Source organism: Thunnus albacares, chromosome 16 (genome assembly GCF_914725855.1).
Source record: "Thunnus albacares chromosome 16, fThuAlb1.1, whole genome shotgun sequence".
NCBI lineage: Eukaryota > Metazoa > Chordata > Actinopteri > Scombriformes > Scombridae > Thunnus > Thunnus albacares.
Window position 1 is genome coordinate 9,781,344 of NC_058121.1, and position 12,615 is coordinate 9,793,958.

At 39.2% G+C, this 12,615-nt stretch overlaps 1 protein-coding gene across 1 annotated transcript in view; it reads right to left on the minus strand.

The window, feature by feature from the left end:
* Window positions 1-8,457: 8,457 nt before the first annotated feature.
* The window catches only part of kcnk3a (potassium channel, subfamily K, member 3a), a 38,762-nt gene continuing 34,604 nt past the window's right edge, over window positions 8,458-12,615 (minus strand). Inside the window, exon 2 of the mRNA XM_044330036.1 lies at window positions 8,458-11,084. Within this exon, the coding sequence (XP_044185971.1) occupies window positions 10,165-11,084 (920 nt within the window). The 3' untranslated portion in view covers window positions 8,458-10,164. The remainder of the gene's footprint in view (window positions 11,085-12,615) is intronic.

Sequence of the window (12,615 nt, forward strand, 5' to 3'; positions counted from 1 at the left end):
TCATGTCTTTGCTGACCTGGGATCCCACTATAACTGAAAACATAACAGCTGATGGGGTCCACTGCCTTACCACTACTCTCCAGAGAACTGGGTTTCAATTCCCCACGGAACTCGTAACTGAACAATTCTTGTATAGATGTACAGGGGAGTTTCAGGTCTGTAGTACTAGTGGAGAACTGAAAGGACAGAACATACTGACTGACCCTTACCTGTTACATACTGAGACTGCTCACCAAGATAGGACAGGAGTCACGGTAATAAGCCATATATTTGAATATACTGGTCAGGCATCCATAAACTTAGTCCTCCACAGATGTAAACAACTGGGGTTACATGTAACTGACAACACTGAACAAACTTTTCAAAAGAGAAGGTCATCACTGTTTGGACAAATCACCCATGGTTATTGCCCACAGAGTTATCCGGTTGTATGAGAAAACAGAGAGATCACAATTTAGTGGTGGCCACACATTTTAAATTTACAAAGACTGAGCTAACACTTGATTAAAAATGCAAAGACTTGTGTCTGTTTGAGTGAGCGGAGCGGTTTCCAGTGTTTCAGGCTTTTCTCCACATTTCAGCACAGAGATTGGTCCATAATGGAAACTGCAGACAGCACAAAAGCCTCAATTTGCGTGTCTTTAATTAGCAGAGGGGTGCACAGACAGAGCTCTCCACAATCACAAACCAATTTCCATGTATTTTGCTTCTTTTACTTCTGTAATATTCACATCTATAACATAATCTACTGAAATAGAGAACAGAATTGGCTACAGCTATTAATGTGACTCAGGCAGGTCTGAAACATGTTAGATTAATGTCTGAATCTTACAATAATGTTGTTCAGGTGTTACTGAATTTATCTGGGATTTCGCAGAAACATCAGTACTGATGTTCTGTTTGTTGCCCACAGCTGGCTGTGACACACAGCCAGCTGTGGGCAACAAACAGCAGCTGAAACGATAAGTGGGCTCCAAACTGTGAAAGAGGCTGTTGCATTTATGCCAGCGGCACAGCAGTGGTAACTTCATTAACACCGGATCGGTCAGGATCTGACAGTAATTAATGTTCTGTGTTCTGCTACACATCTACACAGGTCAGCTGTTAGACACAGATTCCAGGTTTATACGGTGGAATTGTTTGTAATAAAGCAGCCCTTATGGATGAATCCTGAGCTCCATCAGAGCTGTCAGGACATTTTTATTTTTAGCAGCTGAAAGTCCGAGATAAGCCTACCACACACCATATCTACTTGATCCGCCCTTGATATCATTCAATATCAATTCAATATCATTCAAGCCTCACAAGCTTGAAGATTTGAAGAGAGAGAGAGAGAGAGAGACAGAGAGAGGAGTGAGTTTGTGCACAGACGCTCCACCCTAATTGTGTGCGGCAATTAGCGCTGGTCTTTGTGAATTAGGCAGTTTTTACACAGGCACATGTTCAATGGCAATTTTAGGGGGTGGCTATCACCCTGAAATCTCATTGGTCACCCATGTGGCCACCACAGATCTGATAGTTTGTTGGTCAAGTTCATCAGCACAATAAGGTGGGACAACGCTGGTCAAACAATGATGACAGCTGATCAGCTGATATAGGGCCAGTTTGCCATTTCCTTCTACTATAGTAATGGTATGACTGAGGCTGTGAGAGCTGATCTCTAGTCAGTGGACTTTTGACCATGAGTCAGAAAAAAAGCAGGTCTTGAAATCTAAAGTACGTACTGGCCGTCAGGAGCCAGGACTCTGGCACAGTGACTGCAAACTGAGCTAACGCCACCATGAGTAACGTGCTGGTAGCTGTTTTAAATATGTTTTGCAGAGGTAAGAAAATTAAAATGGGACTGTTATGGTGACAAAATAGAGTAAACTCCTGTGTTGTGGCCATTGGTTTGGCACCGCATACAATGTGAATTTAAAGGTACAAGTGGGGCTGGGATGTGTTTATGTGCTGGAAGCATTAACATTTCACGCTAGTGATTAGCATTAGTGATTAGCATATGTAATTCACAGTCTAACGTGTGTTAATAGATAGCATTAGTGGCAATTTTGATACGATAAAGCCTGTGGAATTTTTAGTTTAAGTACACCCACCATAGTAGTTTGTCCAGTTTTGTTTAATAGCATATTACTGTGTCATGTAGATAATTTCATTTGTGTTCAGAGTGTATTAAGATTGTTACTAGAATAGAGGCAGTTAACCAGCCAAGTTAAACCTGTGGGCCTATAGGAACACAGGCTGGAAAATGAGGTTTATTGTATTTCCCAGCCATTGTTATACTGTCAAGGTCATTCAGTAAACACAGTTAAAGGTGTAATGTGATGTTTTCAATTAGTTAAACTGAGTAAAAGACATCTATGGAACATATGAGAGTTTTACTCATACAGATGAGAAAATATGTTTACGATTATGTATGCTCGATATTGTTTCTGTATTGTGTAGAAAATGTTAAGGTGCAGTTTACATGTAGATGTTTGTAGCATTGTGTACAGGATGTTTAAATTAAGTGAAGTCCATTGAAAACATTAAAGCAGGACTGTAAGCTAAAGTTATTACATTGAAGTTCACAGTTCAAAGATAGTAGAGCTGATGCAAGCTGAGTTAACGCCACAATGATATGAATAACATTGCTGACACCTTTTTTAAAATATATTTTGCACAGGTTACCCCTGTGAATAAATGTGTTGCACCAATTTGAACCAGAGCTCCATTCTGAACCTGTTACACATAACATATTTACTCCACTACAGGGAAACGGCTCTTAGAAAATGTGATGCCTCTCCTGAACAGAATTACTGATCAAAAATAGACATGTTTAAATAGCCACTGCTTCCCAGAGACTGTGATAGGTGGAAATGGAAAATGTGATGTACGTGGAATAAAAAATTGAATGGAATGGTAGCTGCATGTTAGTGCTGTTGCAATATAAGGTTGTAATATTAAATTTAGTTGTTGTGGGTGATCAGCATGGCACCTTTAGTTTAACACTATATTATAAAATATAAAAACATCAACCTGGCCTTGAGCACAAATATTACAATGGATGCTAACATGAGTTTATCTGTGCCTATGCTGAAGCAAAGTGATGCATTGAACGTCTGTATTTACACATTTTGATCTCCTGTCATTCATTAAGGTTTGCTATGCACACACACTAGCGCTGTGTCCCATCTTGGCCACCCCAGTCAAAATGTCCTGGATATGCCACCGCACATGTGAACCATGAAGCTATTACCTTGACAGTGCAGTTTGCAGTGCACAGGTTTAGCAGTCACAAAAGCCGCTCAATCCTTTTGTGGATTTAGCCTTATGTGTATTCTTCTTGATCACCATGTTAATTATGTCACCACTATTGTGGTTCTGAGACAAACCACCTGAAGAGAATCACTACTGCTCTTCAAGCCACTCAGCAAATGGTAGGCAATAATGATAATGGTTTGGAGGTGATGTATGATGACCTCCGAGGATTCGAAGATTGGGTTCCACTGGGTAATATCTTTGATGAAATGATGAATGAAGATGAAAATGTTTAAAAACAATGAAATGTTGAACGAATGGAAAAACCTTAATAGATGATGAAGTGTATCCTTACGTATGTGAACTAAGAGCCATGTGTGCATTTTCTTTTGGTTTGTTTATGATTTGTTTTTATAATTAATCTTAAAGTATATATAGTTAGTGTAGTTACACTACACTACATTCATAAGATTACTACATTACATTAGTAATTTTACATTGCATTATTAATTCTTAATTGTTATAAAATCTATTCATATTAATCTTTGTAAACTTTGATTCACATGATGTTTGACAAATGAGGTTTGATTGATTAAGGCAGGTATATATTACTCCAACTCTGAAGGATAATATCGTAGTTAATTATTATTGATCTTTTGATCAACAAGGGGGGATCTGTGAAGGAATTTTCCATATTATCCAGCTGGCCTCTCTTGGGTCAAGTTCTATCTTTCTTCTTGGTGTTATGTTTTGTCTAGAGCAAAGGCTGTTTGGGAAGCAAATCCTTCTCTGAAGTATAACTATGGAGGCTTTTCCAGCAGACTTAGAGTAGCATCTCATGTGTCAACTCTGCACTGAGGCTGTATCCAAATGTCTCCGTAATCGATTAAGTTAAATCTCTTTGCTTAATTACATCCAGAGCGGTGTTTCTTAGTTAGCAAGCTCCAAATTTCCACAAAATTATATACATATGTCTTTGCAGTTTATTGTAATTTGTAATTAATCTTTTCTGGTGTTTATATTAGTGTAAAACAACAAAAATTGTTGAATATGAAAAACATCACTTCAGATTGAATATTTCCTCAGTTCATTTTGTAATGCTTGACTTTCCAAGCATGAAGAACTGCAGCCTGTCAGAAGTAATTTGTGTCCTTAAACCCATAAATATTTACATGTTTGCTGTCACATATGCTACAGTAGTATGTTGTGATTGTGTTCAAAGACCTAAAGAAAGGCTCTTCAGCTGTTATTTGTTTTAAAAAGGACTGAGATTGACATCTTTGTGAGGTTAGTGGCAGTGCCACCTGTGTTTGAATCCATTACCTGGCTAAAGGGAACAGAAGTAAAGGAATTAACCCTTCAGAATTAAATAAACTGTCACAATCATTATTTTCTTTTAGAGAATTAAGGGAAGGAAGAATAATGGCTGATTTATGGTGGGTCGCTCAACCCTTTTGATAAGTGTCACTTAACAGAAATTAAATAGTTGCGTGACATTTTCAATTTATGCTTTGGCAAATGGTTTCAGTTGTCTCCATGGTAACCAGATCCCATTCTCCAGTTGGCTTGTTTAGTTACATTATATCATACTGATAGCTGTGGCTCAGGAGGTAGGGTGGGTCGTCTATTAATCGGAAGATTGGCAGTTTGATTCCTGGTTCCTCCAGCCTGCATGTCAAAGTGTCCTTGGGCAAGATACTGAACCCCAAATTGCTCCCATTGGCTGTGCCATTGGTGTGTGAATGTGTGCGTGAATGATTAGATCCTACTGACGCACAGGTTGGGACCTTGTATGGCAGCCTCTGCCATCAGCGTATGAATGTGTGTGTGAATGGGTGAATATGGCTTGTAGTGTAAAAGCGCTTTGAGCTGTCAGAAGACTATATATAAAGGCAGTCCATTTACCATTTACCAATTACCAACCAGGACTAATTAAACAAGGATGTTACAAGTTATCTAAAGTTACAGACCAAAGGGAAGGAAGTTCAGTAAAAACTATAATCTCCATGGCAACATAGGTAACACTATCCAATCACATTGCAAAATATGACGGTGTCTATGTCATAATAACATTCTCCAGGTGTGCGACATGAAAAGAAAGTGCTTTTTTCTGTCAAAAATACGTCATTTCAGTAGAGCAACACTTCTCAAAAGTGTCGAGCGACCTACCATAAAAGAGTCTTGACTCTAAACCTGATTCTGACATTCTGACATTTGTTCAAAGACAAAAACATAAATATGCCAGCAAGAAATACATCTTCTATGCTCTCCAATTCTTATATTCCCGACAAGGCTTTGAAACAGCATTTAGACATTCTTGTAGTGTTTTACGGTCAAATAATATAGAACAGATTTCTTTACAGACTTTTTTGGTGGCTAATAAAAAAGATTTCTTAGGGGGTTGATATTGCTCTGGGGAACACTGGATTCTTGACCCCAAGATTTCTTGATCCTGCTTACGGCCCTGCTTACAAAAACAAATCCCACTGCCACTACTCATAAAAGTCTTTTTCTTATTGTTCCTTCTCTTGGATGTTTGAGCTTCACTGTGCAGAATCATGTATGTGCAGAGTTTGACACTATGAAGGTTGTTCTCACATTCATCTGCTGAAAGTGGAAAGTTTCTCTGAGTTTCAGTTTATCTCAGTTTAATACATGCATTTATGAACATGATTAGGAGATGTCACATTTTTAGAAGCCAATCTTGGTCTACTATGCAATTTGCCCAATGTGATGTGGAAATGTGAAACTGTGAAACCTCCAGTCCACATACACTGAGAGTGGACTTTTCAGTTAAGTAGGAGACATCTTAGGCCCAACATTTAAACTTTAAAAGTTAAAAATATTTGCATAATCACAAAGTCAGAATTTTTAAATCAGAGAGAAGGAGTTGGTGTGCTTTTATGTAATTTCACTTTTTTGTGGATAAATCAGACACAAATTATTCACAAACATTTCCAGAGGAGGGGATCTTAAAAAACAATTAGAGAAACAGTGCACCACATCGTTTCACTAATTAGGTGTGATTTCATATTGCTGAAGTCACAATCCGTAATTTTATGGTTATATACATTAAATACACAAAAGTTTATCATAGAAGTGACATTACATAAGAAAAAGGTACAGTACATTTGTGTGTTACCCCTCTGATCATAACGGAAAGTAAAGGCCAGTGTTTCTGAACACACATTTGAACATTTGATTTACATTTGAATCATCTGAACTGTTATTGCGCCTTTAGGCATAATCAGGATTCAGAGCTTTAGACTTCGGGCTTTCGACTGTAATTTCATCATTATTTCCTCATTTAGCAATAAGAACACTGAAAGAAGTGGGGTCATTCAGTGAAACTGAAATATATAGTCATTGATCGTCTGCATAACAGTAGAAATTGATATTGTGATGTCTGATAATATTGTCAAGAGGGAGATTTGCTACCTAGATAAACTCCTTAGTTAAAATTGAGCGGACACATAATTATACAAACTAACAAAAAGCTTGATGATTATGTATGATGCACTTTGACAGAAGATACACAAATAAATTGTAACATCACTTATTTGATTATATTTCTTTTGTATTACAGACAAAAAAAATCCCACAACTTTAAATGTTGTTACTCTGTCATGGGTGTATGTGTGTATGTGGTTGTCATGTAAACCAGAGCGACAGGTGATGTGAAGATAGCGATGAGCTGGTGAGGAGCACTGTGCAGCTGCAGAGTGCTGATACAGGTCAAACCTGGCAGGGTGAGTGATGAAAGGTAATGAAGGACATCAAGATCTCTCCTGATTGTCAGGGAACTTTCTTCTTGGAAGTGGAGCGGAAGACAGGCTTTATGGTTTCAGCTATACAGGTGCCACTGTGACAGTTATGTAATAAATATCATGACAAGGGTGAGTAAACTCAGTCACCTCATCCCAACTTTGGTTATGTAACATGGCACTGAGGCCCGGCTGCAAAGTTAGCCATGATGAAAGCAATGGTGACACAGGCGGGTATAGATACAGAGATTTGCTGCAACGGTGTCCAAACAAGCCAGTTCACACGGTAGGTGTGTGTACTCCATATAATGAGATCTGCTTGCCTAAAATCTTTATTTATACAGGATACTTTGTAAATTAAAAGGCAATGTCTTGTACTTTACAGAAGCAAAAAAGCAAAAGTGAAAACAGGAAGGAAATATAAAAGCACAAAAACATATAACATCAGATAGAGACAAATAAGACACAAAAAATATGGGGAAAAATTTATATTTGAAAATTATATCTTTTAGTTGCTCTCATATCAACTCATATTTTCTGTTTTTGATCAAATGCATATTTTTATAAGACAATTCTGCAATAGAGCACCTTTGGTCTGGAGCATTGAGAAGAAAAACATTATTTCTTTGGTTTTGTAACAAGTCATTTTTGTCCTTTCCCCCTGTTATGAGTTGCCCAGAGCTACAATTTTCAGCTGAATGAATGTTGGTCCATGTAATGCTTTCTCATTACATCCAGTATTAATGCCTACCACTATTGCTCACTTTATCTGCAATCTGCAATTTATTTATTCAATATTAAATATGCAAAATGTAATTTCTGCTGCAAGGGGTCTCTCAATCAAAACAATAACACGAGACGGAGTTTGATGATGTCGTGAAGTAGCGTGGGATCATGTGTCTTCATTGTTAAACAAATACCATCGCCTTTGTTGCAGTCAGCTTCTCTTGGTTCAGTGTTCATTGTGCATGAGGTTTTTACCAGGAAAACAAAGTGGACTTGGTGATTAAAACTGGTAAAAACACTGGAAAAAGCTGTTTCATGTTAAAAATCAGTGTTTCTCTGATGCTGTTCAGTGGAAACAGGACTTCTGGGAGGGGCTGTGAGCCGAGCTGCTGCTAACGTTGGCTCAGCTTGTTTCTCTGATAACTTAAGATCTAGACATCCAATGACTCAAATCCTTCATCTGGTTAAAATGTATACTTTACAAAGACCAAGATCTAAAAAGTTTATTGTAAAAATAAAAGTCAATTTATGATGGAGCTTCTGGCAGATGACCATAACGCTGATGTATTATCTTGTATGCATATAATCTTTGGTAGACGCATGCGCAAGTTATGCAAGTTAGATTCAGTACATCATTAATAGTAACAAAAACAATACAAACAATAAATGAATGTACATATAATAAGACTAAAAGATTATTAGATTATTCAGACCAGTTGACACTCAAATAAATAAACTATTGTTTTAAATTAAATCATATTTTATTATGATTAAAGGAAAAGCATACTGTAAATGTATAGCCACACACACATGTCCTTCACTCAGTTACTGAGAGATGCTGAACATTGTTAATGGGTATATTGCAGTTAAGAAGTATCTTCCAGTAGAAAAAAAAGATGAAAATGTGACTGTGAATGTGATAAGACTAAAATATCGAGACATTGTAAAGCAAAACTACAAAAATAAAATAAAATAAAGATTATGCAAGAAAACTCCGTCAGAGGTCTAACACAAAATGAACACTGCATAAAGACCTCAGTTGGCTGAATCAAGTGTGTTACTTGGGGCCGGAGCAAAGACCCTGTAAGTGCATGAGGTGCAAACTCTGAGGCCATTTATTAGTGAGGTGTGTTGCTATTATTCTCAGTCATCAGTAACACAGAGAATGGAATCAAACAACTCAGACTGATAACACAAGACAGAATTAATTAGGGCATATCATTTACATAACAAAACATAAATGTGATTCCATAAAAAAATGAAATAAAATTGTGCACTGAATTCCAGTGTCCTAAAGCATAATACAACAATCTTCTAAGGTGCAGCAGTGAATAAGATATGATTTTCTACTATGCACAAAGTGAGCTTACATGCTCTAGTTTAAACTATAGTAGAATATAGTTGTGCTATATGAAAACATATGACGAGCAACAAGTACATAAAATAGTTTGATGCACAGGAAGAAACTATGAAAAAGAAATTCATAGTGATTTGTACAAAATACGACAGTGAGGTCTGAGAGGGGCGGCAGGGAGGCCTAGTGGTTAAAGTCCTTCAGTGAGTCATTTAAGCCATACCTGCGCAATCACTCTCGATCAAAACTGTCAGTTAAATGCCTCTAAATGTGAGTTTTCTCATGGAAGGAAAATAGATGAAGCACATCAGAAAAGTTTGTCTTGAACCTGAACTTCAGTTACAGACACACAGGAGAAGACAATGAGATTATTTCTGAAAACTTGAAAAAATAGGCTTTCCCTCAATAACACCTACAAGTGAAGTGTCCAAATATATACAATTTTTAATTTCACTGAAGTGAGTATAATACATACAACCAAAGATTCCTTTTGGAAAGTTCTTTTTGGAAAAAGTGGATTTAAGATTATTCAATAAAATAAGGTTTGTATTTTCTCAGCGGGGCATTATTTACAGTTTATACACCCCACTCCCTCTTAAAAACATTGCTCACAGTGTACTTTGTCCCTTTTCTTATTAGAAGATATTTTCTGTCATATGAACAAAGAAAATACTGAATTCAATATCATTACAGTATAATAATATTAGAATTCAGAGGTGCAGAAAGAGCTGCACATATTTTAATTTCCCTGTTTTCTAACAGCAACAGTTTCAGAGTTTGTGTAATTAATTCTCCTTAAACTACCATTAGCATTATTTCTCAGTGACATCAGTAATGATGTTAGTCCTAAATGGTTTGTGCTTAGCTAATGGAAGTTAAATGCATGGCTGGAGTCTGGCTTGCAGCTCCATTCTTTTCAGCGCCTTAAAGAAGCAAACATCAGGAGCGCTGCGTCTCTTTCAGACTGGAGTTGTGTTCCCCTGATGTCCACAGCTAATTTAGGAGCGCAGTAGCAGAGCTCCTCCTCACCACATGGTGCACACAAGTGGGACATGACCTTAAAGCATGAAGTTCTCCTGGTTTCTAGATGGAGCTTCTTCGTTTATTGAGTCTTCTGTAGTTGCTGATGCTGTGCAGACCAGTAGACACTGAGCTGATGCCCGAGTGGCGCTGCAGGCTGCACACACAGCCGTTGGAGTGGAGGGGGTTGGAGAAAGCCTCTCCCTGCTCCATGTAGGTGTCCGAAGTGGAGAGATCTCGTGGGATGATCATGGGTATGGAGTACTGCAGCTTCTCTCTGCTCTTGTACCAAAGGCAGGAGCACATGGACTGGAAGTGGAGCACCTCGGCATAAACGTTACGTAGGCCCCGGCTCGCTGCTCCTCCCCCACTACCTCCAACTGCGCTCCCTCCGCCACACCCAGACGGCGTGGAGGAGGAGGAGGCCGGGTCTACAGAGCAGTGGATGTGTCCGCCCGCCTGACCATTATGTGCGAGTAAAGCCCTCTGCTCAGCATCCCTCTTCTCATCCTCAGCGTTCATGGTCATGAAGCGGAGGACCGCTAAGTTGAGGAAGGCTCCGATCACAGCCAAGCCTGTCAGGATGTAGATGAAGCTGAAGGCCACGTATTGTGGCTTCTTCTGTAGAGCGTGGTCATTCTGCAGCGCCACATAGTCCCCGAAGCCGATGGTGGTGAGCGTGATGAAGCAGTAGTAGTAGGCGTGAAAGAAGGTCCATCCCTCAAAATGAGAGAAGGCCAGCGCTCCCACGCACAGAGTGCTCATGCAGGATATGAAGCCGATGGTCACCATGTTGACCATGGAAACCTCGGTGCGCCTCATGCCAAGGCACTTCTTCAGGCGGTGGAGCAGGTACCTGACAACGGTGTTGATCCGCTCACCAACGCTCTGGAACATGACCAAGGTGAGAGGGATGCCCAGGAGGGCGTAGAGCATGCAGAACACCTTCCCTCCATCTGTGCTGGGGGCTGCATGGCCATATCCTGAGGGGAAGAAGAAGAAAGGCACAGGGTTACTGGGGCAGAACTAATTAAATCTACAGTGCAGAGGACAGGGGTCTGAGGAGAGAAGGCTGGAGGCTGGGAAGATAGTCAAACCTGGAGCAGACAGATATAAATGATTTGTATTCTTTGAGCATCTCTTCTGATAAATTCAAAGACTCTTCATTTCAAAGCGGCAGAATGCAATTGGAGATGAGAATGCACAGCAGTGTGGCAGGAATGGCCGAGTATTGATGTCATGTATGGGAGAGAGAGAGCTTGAATAATTCATCGACAATTTCTCTCTGTGGAGTGGCTTCAGCTAATGAGTACATTTGCACATAATTAGTCCTGTACATTTTCACAGATCAAATAAACAGGACACCATAGGGTACGCTGCAAATATTGGTCCTTATTTTGTTGTGTAGGAAAATCCCTCTTTGCCCTGCAGTCCTTTGAATCTTCGGATTATAAGACTCCTCCAGCATAATGGAAAAATTCAGCGTGGTTAGAGCGAGCTCCACTGAGTCATCTGTACAGTCACATTGCCCAAAAAAAGAATAAAAATTCCCCACTAAACTCTGAGTTAATTAAGCAACTTTATGGCACAGAGCATGTCATGTCAAAGTTCGGAGGAGGAACTTTCCATTAATTTATTTCCCATAAAACAGGCTGATAAACCACTTACTGTATAAACATATTGTCAGTGACATGTGCATTTACTGAAATGGCCACTTGGAGAATACTTGTGAGTGTTCACCACCAGCCAATTTCAGATACAGTATGACTCATACTGTGTCTGAGTGATCCTGTATGCACTCACGCTGCAGAGCTCATGAATTTCAGGATGGATTTGATCTTCCTTTCCACCACGTTTCAGGTTAAGCGTCAATCTTTTGTCTAATAAAATCATCTTCTCACTCCTCTTGTCCCACAGGATACGAGGCCCTTGCACGCAACATCATTACCGCCTGAAATATATTCCACACTTGTGGACCTGTTGTACACAGGAGCTGAGAGATGATGTCTCTGATAACAATGGGATAAGCGAATGGAAAAAGGTTGACCAATAGTTTGAATGTAATTACTCTTGGGGTTGATTTAATTCTTTGGGCTCTGGTTTTATTGTCACACTGATCTGTGCGGTCGAGCCATTTGTCTGTCTGGTGCCAAATCTGTTTAAAGCTTTCCCAGTTGTGCCGCCAAAATGAGAGCCATTACAACTGATGTATCTCCCTGCGGAAGGAAAAAATGGACCTGTTCACCAAGCACCAAGACATTTTGCATTACCTATTATTAGTCTCATCCAAACTATGAAATGTATCCCATTTTGTGATAACTCTGTTCTGATTAGTGGTCGATGTAGTCATTTTTACCAGAAAGACTTGTTCTCCGGTCAATTTATGACCTTAGTGTCTCTAGAATATGTTCAATTCTCATAACATGAACCAATCCTCATTCCTCTCGACCTTTACAATAACCAACTAGTGGTTTGCTTTTTCTCCAGTGGATTCTGCTCATCAAAAATGCATAC